At 45.3% G+C, this 19,962-nt stretch overlaps 1 protein-coding gene across 1 annotated transcript in view; it reads right to left on the bottom strand.

Moving 5' to 3' along the window:
• Positions 1–19,962, bottom strand: part of crtac1b (cartilage acidic protein 1b) — a 341,954-nt gene that overhangs the window by 104,400 nt on the left and 217,592 nt on the right. Inside the window, exon 7 of the mRNA XM_068053120.1 lies at positions 14,980–15,125. Coding sequence (XP_067909221.1) covers positions 14,980–15,125 — 146 coding nt within the window. The remainder of the gene's footprint in view (positions 1–14,979; positions 15,126–19,962) is intronic.

Here is a 19,962-nt window from a genome sequence, read left to right as displayed (position 1 = left end):
ATGTTAATTCACATTCAACCATGACAGGAAGACAAGGGAGCGCAAGTTCTAACTTAGGACTGAGGTGAGGAAAGTTTTCTTCATTCTAAGAGGGCTCAACATATGGATGGACTTCTAGATAAGATACTGAAGCCAACACTATTTTTGAACAGTTGCAGGTTATGAGGGACGGACTTTGAGGGTCATTATGGATTGTTGAGCTAAAATAAACCAAATGGCTTCTTTTAATTGTAACTGCCTCACTGGAGTATAATTTGAAAGACACGGAACACAATCCATTGTAAGTGCCCAGTGAATGAACTGGTACAAGTTATCTGATTATAATGGACATCACAGTCTAAATTTTGTACTTTCTGTTCACACCCAGATACTTCCAGCAGAGGTCATTGGATGACCTCAGGCCATCCCAGCTTTATAACCAAGTCAGTCACTGTTGTAATGTAGGAAATGAAGCAACCAATTTGCAAGCTCCCAAATGAGGAAATCACCTGTTTCAGGTGTTGATTGAGAGATAAGTGTACGGCAGGAAGAACTCTTCATCAGATAGTGTCACAGGATTGTTTATGCTCCCCTGAAAGGGCAGACATGACCTCAGTTTACCATCTGAAAGATAACACCTCCAACAGAGCAGCACTCTCTCAGTAACCCACTGGAATATCAACCCAGATCATGTGCTTTTGGCTCTGGAGCCAGGCCTGAACCCACAGCTTTCTGAGTTAAAGGCAAGAGTGCTGCTCACTGAGCCACAGTTGACACCACAAGCAACAGTGTAGTCAGGAAGGGAAGGAAAGAGGGACATAAAGGATGGAAGCAATACAAACACAGAGTGAAGTGGAGAGCTGCTGGGAATTTAAGCGAGTTCTTCTTTAAGGTTCTTACTGGGAAACTATTCTACAGATCCCCACCAGGTCCTCTGCTACCTTGCTTAAGTGGATATTCTTATTGCGTTCACTGTCCAGCGGGGATCACCAAGTTGTGGTCAGGTTATGACAATCCCGGTCAATATGCGGCACGATTTCGTGGCAGAGTCGGGGCTCCTGGCACTAGGCCGAAAAGGTGAGGCATCGGCCTTTTTGCGCCCTCCTGGAGCGATCCTCCGGTGTTCTGAAGGCTAACTGCCTGGCGCCGGGTTCTCCGTCCCTTTAAAGACAGGGAACCTGCCTCCAAGAGCTGCTGGCCAATCACAGGGCCAGCAAAGCCACTGGGAGTGGTGACCACTGCCCGTACTGCAAAGGCCTTGGACCCAGGCCCAGCGCTGGAACCCCAGACCTCAGGTAAATGAGGACGGGTAACCAGGGCCAGTTTGTAAGGCCCCAGTGAGGAGGGATGGGAGGGTGGGCATGAAGTCCAGGGGGAGGGGGAGCCATGGAGTTGTAGGTTTTGCCGGGGGTGGGTTGGTGTTCTGCATGGGCCACAGATTGCCCACAAAAGAGGGACTCCCGCCCGCGACCCCCAAGCCCACAAGAAGAGCGCCTCGTGTTGCTAGGCGTCCTCCCCATGTTGCGGAGGCAACACCCGCCGCTGGTCAGATCCCAGCAGCGGGGGGAAGAGGCCCTTAATTGGCCGTTAATAGGCCACTTAAGGGCCACAAGTGGCCTCTGGGCGGGAAGGGCATCATTGACTGATCCCATCCTCGGCAAAATGGCTTGGTGACGGGGCAACGATGGTGCAGCGACAGGCCCTCTGTCCCTGCCACTCGTCCCCATTTCATTGGCACCCCCGCTTCGGACCCCTCCTCAAAGGGGCCCACAAATCCAGCCCATGAAATCCTCTCCTTAGTGGAGATTGGTTAACCTGGGATTGAGCAGGGCTTGGATCTGGAACGAGGAGGCCTTCTGGAAATATTCAGGCTGCAGATTGATAAATAAAGCCATTTATCTTTGTCTTATTAAGCCCTGTAGGGATGCAGACACTTCTTCCTCTGCACAAATCTTGAATCAGGCATTGCAGCATTCGAATATTGATTTTCCATCAAGTGGGTGGTGATTCAAAATGTTTCAGCCTTCATGAATATAACTATTATCACTGTTGTGTTATTCCTGCCAATATCATCTTTCATTTTCAAACTGCAGGTATGGGGTGGTGGGGGGGGGGATTGTGGGCTGGTGAGTGGCAGAGGGGAGTGGGAGGTTGAGAAGTGGAGTCCGATTAATTAGTTGGAGGGTTAGCTGTGGTTCTGTGAGTTGCACTCTTCTCGCTGAGTCTGAAAATTGTGGGTTCAAATCTAACTCCAGACAGTTAAGCACAAAAATCAATTCAGTTCCAATATTGAAGGAATGCTACGCTGTTGGAGGCTTTGTTAAACTGAGGCCCAATCTGCTCTCTCAGGTGAACATAATAGATCACTTGGCGCTATTTTGACAAAAGAGCAGGGGTGGGTGGGGGAGGGTGGAGTTGGGTCGTCCTGGTCAACATTTATCCCTCAACCAACATCACTGAAAAAACATGATGTGGTCATGCAACCTTCCTGTCCAAATTAGCTGATGCAGTTCCTACATTACAACAGTAATGACACTTCATTGGCTGTAAAGCGTTTTAGGAGGTCCTGAGGTCATGAAAGGTGCGACAGAGGTGCAAGTTTTTTCTTTTCCTTTTGATCCTGCAGAAATCCTCTGGACTCTGTACCAGTGGGCAGCCCTCTGATCAACTCCATAGCTGGCTAAGAAGGTAATTATTCATTTGAAGGTTAAACTGAAGAAAGGGTCATTCATTTCACGTGCCATCGGCTTTCTAATAGACTGTACATCAGCTCCTTGACAGCTGGCACGGTCACAGTGCAGACCTGAATGCAGCTTAAACATGCAACCCATTTCTTTAACAAGGGAAGCCCAGCCCAGATAGTGGGCTGATTGATGATAGGTGATTTGAATTCTATATTGGAAGTTTGCTGGCTGCACTGAGAAATAAATTACTCAGCAACGTTGACTGCAAAAGGAGTTTGGCTCGAAGCGTACCGAAATTGTCCTTTACATTCTGGTAGCTGAAAGATATGCTACTTGGGTAAGCATCAGGGAATGCTGACAAAGCTAAAAAAAAATGGATCTACTGGTCAGGGTCAATGAAACACAGGCAGCAGTGAGCCCAGTTTAAGTGTCAGTGTTGGCACTGTGGATAGTACTCTCACTGCTCCGTTAGAAGGTTGTAGGTTCAAGTCCCACTCAAGTCTCTTGAGTTTGATGCTCCCATTGCTGCGTTATTGAATAAGTAAGATATTAAACTGAGGTCCTGTCTACCCTCTCAGGTGGTTGTAAAAGATCCTATTTTGAAGAGTTCTCTCTGGTGTCAAGGCCAATATTTATCCTTCAACCAACACCTAATAACAGATTGTCTGATCATTATCATGTTGCTGTCTGTGGGATCTTGCTGTGCAGAAATTGGCTGCCGCATTTCCTACATTACAACAGTGACTACACTTCAAAAGTTCTTCATTGGCTGTAAAGGGCTCTGGGATGATCTGAGGTTGTGGAAGGTGCTGTATAAATGCAAGTCCTTTATTTCAACTGCTTGCTAACAAATGCTGGCTTACTTGAATAATCTTCAATCGCTCACCTGCCAGGGCGAGGCTGAAATGGTGGGAACTTGTCTGAACAGGCCCAAATGGAGGAGTGGGAATGAGCAGAGGGGAACGGTGATGTGGCACGGTCTTCTGCTTCCCTTTAATTTTCTCCTGTCTTCTCCTCTTCACTTTATGTTGACTCTTGTTGGGGTACGGTTCCATCCTACTGGTAACTTGCCAAGCATCATGTGTGAGCTTAGGCAGTCAGTGCCAGCGGGCCATTGAACCATGGGGTGCGTCACAGGCAAGACTAGATTGTTCTAGCAATCCTTGCTAGAACGTGCTTGTGTGTCTATCTGTGCAAATTAGAATTAGGGTAAGATCAGGCTTAGCTGTGATGCCTCACGCCATACCTATGCTTAGAGAACCAGTGGACACTCACTGTCTGGGCTTGCACATGATCTGCGATTCCACACTTCCACAGTTTGAGAAATTTGTTTCAGTAGAAGGAAGATTATGGCCTGCCTGCAGTTTCCAGAGGATCACAGCCTGCAAGAACCACTCTTCATCAAGGGAGCATCTCTACGGCCAGCCATTTAGTTAAGGGTCCAGCAGGATTCCCATGTATCAGTCAATGCCTTCAAATAAAAAAAGAGGAGGAAATTGGAGAACAAGGCCCACACACATGGACAAACCTTCAAAGTAGCAAACCCCAGTCCTCTGTGAAACACAAAAGGTTATAAAAATGTCCTTTCAACGAGGCATGAGCCTGTCACTTCTTGATATTGATTTGCCAACCAGAGATGCGTTAAATACTCTCTACGTAAATTAATGAGGGAGGAGCACAAAATAATTTATTTTAAAAAACCCTTTCACAATTTCAGAATCAGCTAACCACAGATAATAAATCATTGGATTGATCATTAGATTGATACAATAGAATTCATTAAAATTGTTCATCTTTCCAAAACATATTTACTCCATTTTAAAGGTCAAACCAGTCGACAAGACTGAGGTTGTGCCTGAAAATGAATTATTTCCCTATTAAGGAAACAGTTAATTTTAATGATATTACTTTTTTATGTTTTGTAAAGCATATGAGAGTTGATGAACAGTGAATATTTCATTCCAACCCATTTAAATCAGTTGAGTTAATCTTGTGGATATCAATGGGACCTGGGGGACAAGACTGTTATTGTGTCTTTTCACAAGATCCTGTTTATCACACAATCATTAACTATGATTTTACTTGATTCTTCATCTATCTTTTGGGAGCAGCTTCTGCCATATTATAGATGTATGTACTCTTCATTCCCTGTTCATGCCCAATGGACATGTTGTGCAGGAGGCTAGTAGGAATGCCATCCTGGTGCTAAATCTCTGCCAATGAACCAAGCAAAGCATTGTGATGAGTGAACTCCCTTTGCATAGGATTTTACTGGACCAAATCCTCCCTAAGTTTGGAATAGCAATGCCACCCCACCTTTCCCATTCAGTCTGATTGCAGCAATTCCAAAGGATCTACAATCTCTCCCACTGTTCAGAGTCATAATTGGATGAAACGCTTTCCAATTCTGTCCCACTGTACAGAATTACAATGGATTAAAATCTATTCTATTGCATAGAAAAAAAGTTATGGCAGAAAAGGAGGCCATTCAGCTCATCGAGTCTGTGCCAGCTCCATTGGACAGAATGACAATGGATAGAATCATAGAATGGTTACGGCACAGAAGGAGGCCACTTGGCCCATTATGTCTGTGCCAGCCGAAAAACAAGCCACCCAGCCTAATCCCAACCTTCCAGCATTTAGTCCATAGCCCTGCACTTGAGGTGCATATCCAGACACCTTTTAAATGAGTTCAGGTGTCTGCTTCTACTACCCTTTCAGGCAGTGGGTTCCAGACCATCACCACCCTCTAGGTGAAAAAAATGTTTCCTCAACTCCCCTCTAATCTTTCTACCAATCACTTTAAATCTATGCTCCCTCATCACTGACTTCACTGCTAAGGTAAATAGGCCCTTCGCATCCACTCTATCCAGACCCCTCACAATTGTACATTTCAATCAGATCTCCCCTCAGCCTTCTATGTTCCAAGGAGAATAGCCACAGACTATCCAATCTTTCCTCATAGCTACATTTTTCCAGTCACGGCAACATCCTCGTAAATCTCCTCTGTACCCTCTCTAGTACAATTACATCCTTTCTGTAAATGAGGTGACCAGAACTGCACACAGTAGTCAAGTTGTGGCCTAACCAATGATTTATACAGTTCCAGCATAACCTCCCTGCTCTTATATTCTATACCTCGACTAACAAAGGAAAGGATGCCATATGCATTCTTAACCACCTTATCGATCTTTCCTGCTACATTCTCTCCAAGGTCCCTCACTTCCTCTACACTTCTCAGTATTCTCCCATTAATCATGTATTCCTTTGCCTTGTTTGACCTCCCCAAATGCATCACCTCACACTTCTCCAGGTTGAATTCCATTTGCCTCTTTTCTGCCCATCTGACCAGACCGTCAATATCTTCCTGCAGCCTCCAAATATCCTCCTCGCTGTCTACCACACGGTCAATCTTTGTGTTATCTGCAAACCTCTTGATCATGCCTCCTACATTTACATGCAAATCGTTAATATATACCACAAAAAGCAGGGGACCCAGTACTGAGCCCTGTGGAATGCCACTGGAAACAGCCGTCCAGCCACAAAAAACACCCGTCAACAATTACCCTTTGTTTCCTGCCAATGAGCCAATTTTGTATCCACCTTGCTGCATTTCCCTGGATCCCATGGGATTTTATATTTTAAACAGTCTGCTATTTATTTTTACTTAGAGATACAGCACTGAAACAGGCCCTTTGGCCCACCGAGTCTGTGCCGACCAACAACCACCCATTTATACTAATCCTACATTAATCCTATATTATCTACCACATCCCCACCATTCTCCTACCACCTACCTATACTAGGGGCAATTTATAATGGCCAGTTTACCTATCAATCTGCAAGTCTTTTGGAGGTGGGAGGAAACCGGAGCACCCGGTGGAAACCCACACAGACACAGGGAGAACTTGCAAACTCCACACAGGCAGTATCCAGAACTGAACCCGGGTCGCTGGAGTTGTGAGGCTGCAGTACTAACCACTGTGCCACTGTGCCATCCCACTATGTGGGACCTTGTCAAAAGCCTTGCTAAAATCCATGTCGACCACATCAACTGCACTACCCTCATCAATCTTCCTTGTTACTTCTTCAAAAAATTCGATCATGTTGGTCAGACAAGATCTTCCCTTAACAAATCCATGCTGACTATCCTTGACTAATCTGTGCCTTTCTAAGTGACAGTTTATCCTGTCTCTCAGAATTGATTCCAATAATTTGCCCACTACTGAGGTTAGACTGACTGGCCTGTAATTATTCGGTCTATCCCTCACTCCCTTTTTAAACAAAGATGCATTAGCAGTTCTTCAATCCTCCGGCCCCACACCTGTATCCAGTGAGGACTGGAAAATGATGGTCAGACCTTCTGCTAATTCCGCCCTTGCTGCTTTTAACAGCCTGGGGTACATTTCATCCAGCCCTGGTGATTTATCAGCTTTCAAGGATGCTAATCCTGTACAGACTTCCACTCTCCCTAAGTTTATCACATCCAATACTTCACACCCTTCTTCCTTAACTACAATATCTGCATCGTCCCCCTCTTTTGTGAAGACAGACGCAAAGTATTCATTAAGAACCATACCAACATCTTCCGTCCCTACACATAGGTTACCTTTTTGGTCTTTATGGGCCCTACTCTTTCCTTAGTTATCCTCTTACTCTTAATGTATTGATGAAACATCTTTGAGTTCACCTTGATTTTGCTTGCCAATATTCTTTCATGCCCTCTCTTTGCTTTCCTAATTTCCTTTATGATGTCACCCCTCCACTTTCTATACTCCTCTCGGCTTTCTGTAGTATTGAGTTCTTGGTGTCGGACATAAGCTTTCCGTTTCTGCCTTATCTTACCCTGTAAGCTCCTTGACATCCATGGGGCTGTAGATTTGGCCGTCTCACCCTTTTTCTTTGTGGGAACATGTTTACTCTGAACTCCTTGAATCTCCCCTTTAAATGCCTCCCACTGTTCTGACACTGATTTACCTTCAAGTAGCTGTTTCCAGTCCACTTTCACTAAATCACCCCTCAGCTCAATTGAGAACTCTAACTCCTGTTATATCCTTGTCCTTTTCCATAATTATGTTAAAACTGACTGAATTATGATCACTCCCACCAAAATGCTCTCCCACTGCCACTCCTTCCACCTGCCCAACTTCATTTCCTAAAACTAAGTCTGAAACTGTACCCTCTCTTATTGGACTTGCTGCATACTGGCCCAAAAAGTTCCCCTGAATGCACCTCAAGAATTCTACTCCCTCAATTCCTTTCACACTAGAACTATCCAATTAATATTGGGGTAGTTAAAATCCTTATTATTGCTCTATTGTTTTTGCACTTCTCAGAGATTTGCCTACATATCTGCTCTTCTATCTCCCTCTGACTGTTTGGGGGTCTACAGTACACTTCCAGCAGTCCGATTGCCCCTTTTTTGTTCCCTAGCTCAATACATATGGCCTCATTTGATGAACCTTCCAATATATCATCCCTCCTCACAGCTGTAATTGTTTCTTTGACCAAAATTGCCACTCCCCCTCCTTTCTTATCCCCCTCCCTATCGCGTCTGAGAACCTTGTAACCAGGAACGTTGAGCTGCCATTCCTGTCCCTCTTTTAGCCATGTTTCTGTAATAGCCATGATATCATGCTGCCACATGTCTATCTGTGCCCTAAGCTCATCTGCTTTATTTGCTATACTCCTTGCATTGAAATAGATACCCTTGAGCACTGCCAAACTATTTTTTTTATTTTTTAACCTTTGTTTCCCCTGTCTTCCAGACTCATCCATTAATGTTCTGCCTTCCATTTTCATTTCTGATTTTGTCCCAACTGAGTCTACTCTCAGGTCCCCATCTCCCTGCCAAACTAATTTAAACCCTCCCCAACAGCACTAGCAAAACGCCCCGCCGGAACTCAGTCCTGGCTCTGTTCAGGTGCAACCCATCAGGCCTGTACAGGTCCCATCTCCCCCAGAGCCAGTGACAATGTCCCAGGAATCTGAAGCTCTCCCTCCTGCACCAACTTTCCAGCCACATTTCATCTGTCTTATCCTTCAATTTCTGTACTCACTTGCACGTGGCACTGGGAGTAATCTGGAGATTACTACTTTTGCGGTCCTGCTTGTTAATTTCTCACCTAGCTCAGTAAACCCTTTCTGCAGGACCACATCCCTCTTTCTACCTATGTCATTGGCACCAATGTGGACCACAACAGCTGGCTGTTCACCCTCCCCCTTCAGGATGCTCTGCAGCCGCTCAGTGACATCCTTGACCCTGGCACCAGGGAGGCAACATGCCATCCTGGATTCAAGTCTACGGCCAGAGAAACGCCTGTCTGTTCCCCTGACTATCAAATTTCCTATCACTATCGCTCCTCCAGTCTTCCTTGTGCCCCCCTGTGCAGCTGAGCCACCCATGGTGCCATGGCCTTGGCTCTGGCTGCACTCCCCAGATGAACCATCACCTTCCTCAGTATTCAGAACTGATTAAATCCCTTCCATCAATTCTGCAGTAGTTTATGTTAATCGTTTTTTCTGAAGATAACGGAATGTTCTCATCCCTTTTTTAGTCGGTATTAATGCCTTTTTCTTCATCTACTTGGCTTGACAACTGCAGCTAAGAGGACAGGCACAGATCCTGCTCCCATACCGCCAATCCCCCACAAAACTTGCCGATGATACCAAACTTGGAGGAGTGGCAAACAGTCAGGATGGTACAAATCGCCTGCAACAGGACAGTGATAGGCTAGCAGAATGGGCAAACAAATGGCAGATGGAATTTAATACGGAGAGATGTGAGGTGATGCAAAAGATTGTGCAGGAACAGAGGGATCGGGGGGGTGCATGTGCATCGGACTTTGAAGGTGGCAGGACATATTGAGAGAGCGGTTAGCAAAGCATATGGGATCTTGAGCTTCATGAATAGAGGCATTGAATACAAAAGCAGGGAAGTTATGCCGAACCTTTATAAAGCTCTGGTTAGGCCCCAAATGGAGTATTGCATCCAGTTCTGATCACCACACTTTAGGAAGGACGTGAGGGTCCTTGAGAGGGTGCAGAGGAGATTTACCAGAATGGTTCCAGGGATGGGTGATTACAAGGCTCGGTAGGAAAAACTGGGGTTGTTCTCCCTGGAGAAAATGAGATTGAGGGGACATTTGATAGAGGTGTAAAAAATTATGACAGGCTAAGATATGGTAGACAAGGATAAACTGTTCCCAGTAATTGATGGTACAAGGACCCGAGGACACAGATTGAAGGTTTTAGGTGAGAGATGCAGGGGAAATATGAGGAAGAACTTTTTACACAGTTAGTGGTAATGACCTGGAACTTGCTGCCTACGAGGGTGACGGAAGTGGAGACAATCAATGACTTCAAAAGGAAATTGGATGGGCACTTGAAGGAAATAAACTTGCAGGGCTACGGGGATCGCATGGGAGAATGGGACTGACTGGTTGCTCCGTGGAGAGCCGGCATGGACTCGATGGGCCAACTGGCCTCCTCTTGTGTCGTAAATGATTCCATGCCTATGACTCATTCTGTCCCATTGTACAGAATTACAATGGATTACACCACTCTCCCTTGGTACAGAACTCTTGATTTTAATGTAGGACATTTAAACGTGAAAAGCTGGGAATGGAAATAGTTGCTCAGCCCACTGAGTGTAGCCTATTGTTTTGATCTGCACTTAAAGTAATTCAGGCTTAAAATACCTGCAATTATCTATTTTTAATACTCCCGATAATGGCCTGAGTTAACCGACCACCAATTTTCAATTTGAGATAGCACCGTTTAGGAACTGAATTACCATTCGCCCCTGTGTTTGTTGAACGTTTCCTGCTGCATGACACCAGAGAGGATTACGAAATGATTGAAAAAGCTGACTTTGGTACAAAGACTTGAAAGCAGTTATTTTAATCAGTAATTTAATGTCATCCTGAGCTGAACACAACATGACTCAGTAAAGCATTGATGTGTCAACAGAGTTCAATAACACAAACTTTGCATGTCTTCTTATTGTCCGTGAACCCTATTACAACTATCTACTGAACTTTATAACTTAAAGGAACATAGAAACAAGTAAAGGCCATTCAGCTCCTTGATCCTGTTCCACCATTCAATTAGATCATGACTGATCTGTATCTTAACTTCATTTACCTGCCTTGGTTCCATAATCCATAATACCCTTGTCTAACAAAAGTCTATCAATCTCAGTTTTCACATTTTGAATTGACCCCCAGCTTTTTTGGGTGAGAGAGTTCCAGATTGCCTCTACCCTATGTGTGAAGAAATGCTTATTGACAGCACCCTGAATGGTTCAGCTCTAATTTTCAGGTTATGGCCCCTTGTTCTAGACTCACCCATCAGAGGAATTAGTTTCTCTCTATCTACCCTCCCAATTCCTTTAATCATCTTAAACAACTCAATTTGATCTCCCTTTAATCTTCAATACTCAAGGAAATACAAGCCTAGTTTATGCAACCACATGGTAGGGATGTGTTTTTCAAGGACATCTGTGGCCCGTCGGTACCTCACCAAGTGGTTATTTTTGCTGTGTGGTGCTCGAGGGTAATGGCGCTAGAAGCATAGAAACATAGAAAATAGGAGCAGGAATAGGCCATTCGACCCCTCGAGCCTGCTCCGCCATTCATTATGATCACGGCTGATCATCCAACTCAGTAACCTGTTCCCGCTTTCGCCCCATACCCTTTGATCCCTTTAGACCCAAGAGCCATATCTAACTCCTTCTCGAAAACATACAATGGTTTGGCCTCAACTGCTCCACAGGTTCACCACTCTCTGGGTGAAGAAATTTCTCCTCATCTCAGTCCTGAAAGTTTTACCCCATATCCTTAGACTATGACCCTGGTTCTGGACTCCCCCACCATCAGGAACATCCTTCCTGCATCTACCCTGTCAAGTCCTGTTAGAATTTTATAGGTTTTTATGAGATCCCCGCTCACTCTTCTGAACACCAGCGAATATAATCCTAACTGACTCACTCTCTCCTCATACGTCAGTCCCGCCATCCCAGGAATCCGTCTGGTAAACCTTCGCTGCATTCCCTCTAAAGCAAGAACATCCTTCCTCAGATAAGGAGACCAAAACTGCACAAAATATTCCAGGTGTGGCCTCACCAAGGCCCTGTATAATTGCAGTAAGACATCCCTGCTCCTGTACTCGAATCCTCTCGCTATGAAGGCCAACATACCATTTGCCTTTTTTACCGCCTGTTGCACCTGCATGCTTACCTTCAGCGACTGGTAAAGCTATCTGTGGCACAATACTACTGCTACCCTTTCTCCCAGCTGTGTGCTCTTTGAATGCCATTCACAGCTGGGAGCACGGATTCACCCCTTCGTGACAATGGCAAGTATGAATCTACAATACAGAGCGATGGAAGAGAAATGTGCCATCCCTTCATTATGTACATTATGTTATGCTGTGCAGAAGCTTGACCTACAGCAGGTCTGTCCAAACTATAGCACACAACAACCGTGACAACTTTCATTTACATAGCCCCTCTCTATCTCTGTAAGCTCCTCCAGCCGGACAACCTTCTGAGATCTCTGTGTTCCTCCAATTCTTACCTCTTGCACATCCCTGATTTTAATTGCTCCACCACTGTCGGCCATGCCTTCTGCTGCCTGGGCCCTAAGCTCTGGAATTCCCTCCATAAACCCCTCTGCCTCCCTCTCCTCCTTTAATATGCTCCTTAAAACCTACCTCTTTGACACTTGTCCTAACATCTCCTTGTATGGCTCAGTGTCAAATTGCACTTGAACATGTTACTGTGAACACCTTGGGACATTTTACTACATTAAAGGCACTATATAAATGCAAGGTGTTGTTATATAGCACCATTAACATCGTAAAATATCCCAAGGCACTTCACAGGTGTGTAATCAGACAAATGCTGACAACATGTCAAAGAAGGATATATTAGGATAGGTGACCAAATGCTTGGTAAAAGTTTAATTCACACTTTCCTTACACATGGTTCGCAACCCATCCAATTTTCTGTACATACATTTCAACTTGGAAAAAAAAATAGGGCAGAGGGTATTACAGGCTCTGATCCAATCCCATCAGTTTACTGCCAGTCTCGGGAAGTTAGCTCCTCAATGGATTCCCAAATTGGGAAGGCCACAAGATAGATGTGCGAATGCTCATGACTGCCATTCTGATTAGGATTCCTGACACACAGAGCTCTGCAATAGGGATGCTATATTGTAAAATCTACCATTAATGTATTCTACAAAGCTTCTTAGTCACACTAAAGTAGGCCAACAAGTCAACATGCCTGGCCTACAGCATCAACTCATATTACTACAAGGGAGCATGTTGCTCCTATATGTTTTAGAAATGGACCAAAATCACGTTGATTGCACATCCCTATCCTTCTTCTGTCAGTCATCCACTTGCTACATTCCATGTCCTTCCTCATTTCTTTGATGGCAATGGCTTGTTACTACTGTGTGGCACAGGGCGATATAAGTACCCCATGAATAACTTCTAACTAGCCAGAACTTGAAAGATTTTTTAAAATTTATTTACAGGATGTAGACATCACTTCCCAGCATTAATTGTCCTTGAGGAGGTGGTGGCAAGCCACCTTCTTAAATACAACTGACTGGCTTGCAAGACTATTTCAGAGGGCATTGCTGTGGGTCCAGAGTCACATATAGACCAGACCAGACAAGAATAGTAGATTTCCTTCCCTGAAGGGCATTAGTGAACCTAATGGGTTCTTACAACAACCCAGTAGTTTCATAGTCACCATTACTAAAATTCCAGATTTATTTAATTAATCTTTGAGCTCACATCTCCAAATCACTCATCCAGGCCTTGGGATTACCAGCACACCAACATAACCACTGTGCTACGATACCCATGAAGGTTAGGAGTTTCAATGTTCAACATGTCCAAGTGCTGAAAATCAACAAAGCCAGTACAATGATCTACATTGTCAAAACAATAGATCAGAGTCAAGAGTTTTACTGTGAAAGTATATAAGAGACACAGGTTCAAAGATAATAGAAGACAATTGTGGGACTGATATAAGGAAGTTTTACTTTATATTGTCATGCTAGACCCCCACTTGCCAAGAATGAGGCATATTAATTTGGCCAAATGGACATTAAATTTCAAACTGTTTCTGAAGTGGACTTGTTAAAAAAATCACCAGGCCCTTGGCTGGAAAAACATTTTTGCATACCAACAGCCAGTGATTGGAAGGACAAAGGGGTTATTCCATGCTCCAATTTAACCCGCAATGGACTTTGAGCACCAGATATTGTGTGTAAGAAGAGACATTCCAGGGTCGGCTAAGACCAGGGAATCCACAAACAGATGTGGTCAGACCAGCTAGTCACATGACTAACCTGCTTGGCAACCTGGATTTTTCTGAATTGTACAAACAGTTTGAACTCGGAGTGTCTGTTTGCTCCTGGACTGAAAAGACTTCTCCTGGCTGGCTCACCATGGCCTCCTGTCTGTCTGCTTCCATCTCTTTCTCATGGAGCTCCAAATCCACTGAAGACGCATGAAACCCCGAGAGAGAAAGGTCTCCTACAGCGAACAAGGTTTAAGAAGAATACTGGGCCCCAACGAAGAGCAAGAACTACCTACAATCAAGGACTCTACAGTGAGCTCGAAGAACCATAAACAAAAACCCTCTTCAGAGATTGCCTCAAACTTTTCCACTTTACGTTTCTTCTGCTCTTTTCTGTCTCTATCTGCATGTGTGCATTGCGTATACATGCTAGCTTGGGTGTATCTGTAGGCATTAATCAAATTAGAGCTGAAGTTTTAAGTTTAATAACTTTCAACCTTTCTTCTTTAAACCTAAGAAAACCTGTTGTGCTGGTTTCTTTGCCTTATAATTGGAAAGCGGTGGATAAGAATTCACCAAGGGGGAGCTAAAAACACGGTGTGTTTAAAATTAAACCCTGTTATGGTCAGACCAGGTGAAGGCTGAGAGGGAACCCTAGACCCCTTTCTCAGCTGGTGGTAACAATATAAAGGGTGATTAAAATGGAATGGATTTCTGGCTAAAACAGTAAAAACTGAAGCACTGGGGTCATTTAATAAACAGTCGAATGTTGTAATGGCAGCATTTGTTGATTTTTTTTGGGATGGACAAACTAAGATAACCTTCCCCATCCATATTTATCTTGCGATCATCCGATTACCAATACATCGCTCAACTAGCTACCCAACACTTCTACGAAGTGTACGACCGAATAGCAATGGCCCCACTGAACTTGGTTTTATCTCAGAGATAAAACACCTCATGAAATAAGTGAAGATAACCACAGATTCTTACCCTAAATCGGACTCTTCCATTCACGCTGGTCTGCAGGTAGAATCGGTGTGGTCCCATCCAGTTGCCGTACACTACATCTACTTTCCCATCTCTGTTAAAGTCTGCCAGAGCCAGTCCACGGCCGTGTTGGTGCGGATCATCAATCCCTGAAATCAACAGACCATCATCCATTACCTCATGTCTCACCCACCTTCTCCAACACAGCCTATTCAAAGCACTCTTTCCTTTTTCCCCACCAAAATCCAAATGTCTTTTACATTTTCCTCCAAATTCTTTCCTCTTTCTAATGCCGCCACAAAGGAGCATTGTCATTTTTGGAGAACAAAACTTCATCACAATGATTCCACTGCCCGACTGTTTTGAAACTATATTGTTGAAAAGCCCCAATCCTACTCCTCTTGCTCCTGCTACACCATCCTGCTATTTCCGATAAGAAGGGTGATTCACCTTTTCTATTTCAGTTTTTAGACGTACACAGACATTCACACCTGCAATTGACTCATATTGTGCATTATAAAATTACAGCAACCACACTTCAAAAATAATTTGCACGGTGTGAAATGCTTTTTGGAAGTCCTGGGGATGTGTTAAATTATTGTATAAATGTAAATTATCTTTTTCAACTCATCATAGCTCCACAATTGCAAAACTCCAATGCTCGCAATATAGGAATGACTGCAGGTAAGAGTTACAGAGATTAGTGCAGCCCATTTGTGGGATTCCAGGTTTTCCTGTAGGAAAATGCAGTAGCTAATTTGCAAATGAGCCCAGATGATCCGACTCTGGCGATGTTCATGGTATCATAGAAACTTACAGCACAGGAGGAGGCCGTTCAGCCCATCGTGCCTGTGCTGGCTCTATGAAAGAGCAGTCATACTTCGTTCCGCACCGCTGTTTCTTTCCGAAATGCGAAAAGTTCCTCATCCTGAAATACCTGTCCAACTCCCTTTTCAAATTACTTATGGAATCAGCTTCTGCCACCTTTTCAGGTCGAGCGTTCCAGATGCTGACAATTCCGAGTGAAAACATTTCTCCTCATCCCCCCTCTATATCTTCTGCCAATTATTTTAAATCTACGATCTCTGGTTATTGACCCACTCGCCAGAGGGAATAGTTTTTCTCTCTCTACTCTATCAAAACCCCTCATCTTGAAAACCTCTGTTAGATCTCCTTTTAACCTTCACTGTTCTGAAAACATCCTAACTTTTCCAACTTTTCTTCATAACTGAGGTCCCTCATCCTCGGTAACAGCCAGGTAAACCTTCACTGTACACATTCTAAGGCCTTTACATCTTTCCTGAAATGTGGAGCCCAAAGCTGTCCACAGCTGAGGCCTAACCAGTCATTTATAAAGTTCTGGCATGACCTCTTGTTTTTATATTCTATGCCTTTATTTATAAACATAAGTCACCCATATGTTTTTCTAACCACTTCATTAACTTGCCCTGCCATCTTTACGTATTTATGTATTTTTAAAATTCATTCATGGGATGTAGGCGTCACTGGCCAGGCCAGCATTTATTGCCCATCCCTAATTGCCCTTGAGAAGGTGGTGGTGAGCTGCCTTCTTGAACCGCTGCAGTCCATGGTGGGTAGGTACACCCATAGTGCTGTTAGGAAGGGAGTTCCAGGATTTTGACCCAGCGACAGTGAAGGAACGGCGATATAGTTCCAAGTCAGGATGGTGTGTGACTTGGAGGGGAACTTGCAGGTGGTGGTGTTTCCATGTATCTGCTGCCCTTGTCCTTCTAGTTGGTAGAGGTCATGGGTTTGGAAGGTGCTGTCCAAGGATCCTCGGTGCATTGCTGCAGTGCATCTTGTAGATGGTGGAGGAAGTGAATGTTTGTAGATGGGGTGCCAATCAAGCGGGCTGCTTTGTCCTGGATGGTGTCGAGCTTCTTGAGTGTTGTTGGAGCTGCATCCATCCAGGCAAGTGGAGAGTATTCCATCACACTGCTGACTTGTGCCTTGTAGAAGGTGGACAGGCTTTGGGAGTCAGGAGGTGAGTTACCCGCCTCAGGATTCCTAGCCTCTGACCTGCTCTTGTAGCCACGGCATTTATATGGCTACTCCAGTTCAGTTTCTGGTCAATGGTAGCCCCTAGGATGTTGATAGTGGGGGATTCAGCGATGGTAATGCCGTTGAATGTCAAGGGGAGATGGTTAGATTCTCACTTGTTGGAGATGGTCATTGCCTGGCACCTGTGTGGCACGAATGTTACTTGCCACTTATCAGCCCAAGCCTGGATATTGTCCAGGTCTTGCTGCAATTCTACATGGACTGCTTCAGTATCTGAGGAGTCGCGAATGGTGCTGAACATTGTGCAATCATCAGCAAACATCCCCAATTCTGACCTTATGATTGAAGGATGGTCATTGATGAAGCAGCTGAAGATGGTTGGGCCTAGGATACGACCCTGAGAAACACCTGCAGTGATGTCCTGGAGCTCAGATGATTGACCTCCAACAACCACAACCATCTTCCTTTGTGCTAGGTATGACTCCAGCCAGCGGAGGGTTTTCACCCTGATTCCCATCGACTTCAGTTTTGCAAGGACTCCTTGATGCCATACTCGGTCAAATGCTGCCTTGATGTCAAGGGCAGTCACTCTCACCTCACCTCTTGAGTTTAGCTCTTTTGTCCATGTCTGAACCAAGACTGTAATGAGGTCAGGAGCTGATTGGCCCTGGAGGAACCCAAACTGAGCATCACTGAGCAGGTTATTGCTAAGCAAGTGCCACTTGATGGCACTGTTGATGACACCTTCCATCACTTTACTGATGATTGAGAGTAGGCTGATGGGGCGGTAATTGGCCGGGTTGGACTTGTCCTGCTTTTTGTGTACAGGACATACCTGGGCATTTTTCCACATTGCAGGGTAGATGCCAGTGTTGTAGCTGTACTGGAACAGCTTGGCTAGGGGCACAGCAAGTTCTGGAGCACAGGTCTTCAGTACTATTGCTGGAATATTGTCAGGGCCCATAGCTTTTGCAGTATCCAGTGCCTTCAGTCATTTCTTGATATCACGCGGAGTGAATCGAATTGGCCGAAGTCTGGCATCTGTGAACTGGGGCCTTCAGGTGGAGGCCGAGATGGATCATCAACTCGGCACTTCTGGCTGAAGATTGTTGCAAATGCTTCAGCCTTATCTTTCGCACTGATGTGCTGGGCTCCCCCATCATTGAGGATGGGGATATTTGTGGAACCACCTCCTCCAGTTAGTTGTTTAATTGTCCACCACCACTCACGGCTGGATGTGGCAGGACTGCAGAGCTTAGATCTGATCCATTGGTTATGGGATCGCTTAGCTCTGTCTGTTGCATGCTGCTTATGCAGTTCAGCATGCAAGTTGTCCTGGGTTGTAGCTTCACCAACTTGACAACTCATTTTGAGGTATGCCTGCCGCTGCTCCTGGCATGCCCTCCTGCACTCTTCATTGAACCAGGGTTGGTCTCCTGGCTTGATGGTAATGGTAGAGTGGGGGATATGCCGGGCCATGAGGTTACAGATTGTGGATGAGTACAATTCTGCTGCTGCTGATGGCCCACAGCGCCTCATGGATGCCCAGTTTTGCATTGCTAGATCTGTTCGAAATCTATCCCATTTAGCACGGTGATAGTGCCACACAACACGATGGACGGTATCCTCAATGTGAAGGCGGGACTTCGTCTCCACAAGGACTGTGCGGTGGTCACTCCTACCAATACTGTCATGGACAGAAGCGTCTGCGCCTGCAGATTGGTGAGGATGAGGTTAAGTATGTTTTTCCCTCGTGTTGGTTCCCCCACCACCTGCCGCAGACCCAGTCCAGCAGATATGTCCTTTAGGACTCGGCAAGCTCGGTCAGTGGTGGTGCTATGGAGCCACTCATGGTGATGGACATTGAAGTCCTCCACCCAGTGTACATTTTGTGCCCTTGCCACCCTCAGTGCTTCCTCCAAGTGGTGTTCAACATGGAGGAGTACTGAGTCATCAGCTGAGGGAGGGCGGTAGGTGGTAATCAGTAGGAGGTTACCTTGCCCATGTTTGACCTGGTGCCATGAGACTTCATGGGGTCCGGAGTCGATGTTGAGGACTCCCAGGGCAACTCCCTCCCTACTGTATACCACTGTGCCACCACCTCTGCTCGGTCTGTCCTGCCAGTGTGACAGGACATACCCGGGGATGATGATGGCAGTGTCTGGGGCATTGTCTGTAAGGTATGATTCCTTGAGTATGACTATGTCAGGCTGTTGCTTGACTAGTCTGTGGGACAGCTCTCCCAACTTAGGTACAAGCCCCCAGATGTTAGTAAGGAGGATTTTGCAGGATCGACAGGGCTGGGTTTGCCGTTGTTGTTTCCGGTGCCTAGGTCAATGCCGGGTGGTGCGTCCAGTTTCATTTCTTTTTATTGACTTCGTAGCGGTTAGTTACAACTGAGTGGCTTGCTTGGCCATTTCAGAGGGCATGTAAGAGTTAACCACATTGCTGTGGGTCTGGAGTCACATGTAGGACAGACCAGGTAAGGACAGCAGATTTGCTCCCCTAAAGGACATTAGTGAACCAGATGGGTTTTTATAACAATCGACAACTGGCTTTTAATTCCAGATTTATTAATTAAATTCAAATTCCACCTTCTGCTGTGGTGGGATTCAAACCCATGTCCCCAGAGAAATACCCTGGGTCTCTGGGTTACTAGTCCAGTGATAATACCACTACGCCACCGCCTCCCCTCGGTATATGGACACCAAGGTCTCTTTGCTCATCTACACTTTTCTAATTTGTGCCATTTATGGTATACTGTCTTTCCATATTAATTCACATGTTTCTGCACTGAACAGCCCTGTGGGTGTACCTACACCACACGGACTGCAGCGGTTCAAGAAGGCAGCTCACCACCACCTTCTCAAGGGCAATTAGGGATGGGCAATAAATGCTGGCCTAGCCAGCGACGCCCACATCCCATGAACGAATAAAAAAAATCCACCTGTCATGCTTCTGCTC

This window comes from Heterodontus francisci, chromosome 20 (genome assembly GCF_036365525.1).
Source record: "Heterodontus francisci isolate sHetFra1 chromosome 20, sHetFra1.hap1, whole genome shotgun sequence".
NCBI classification, from domain to species: Eukaryota; Metazoa; Chordata; class Chondrichthyes; order Heterodontiformes; family Heterodontidae; genus Heterodontus; species Heterodontus francisci.
The sequence above is the reverse complement of the archived record's forward strand: the minus strand, read 5'-3'. Positions and strand labels throughout refer to the sequence as shown.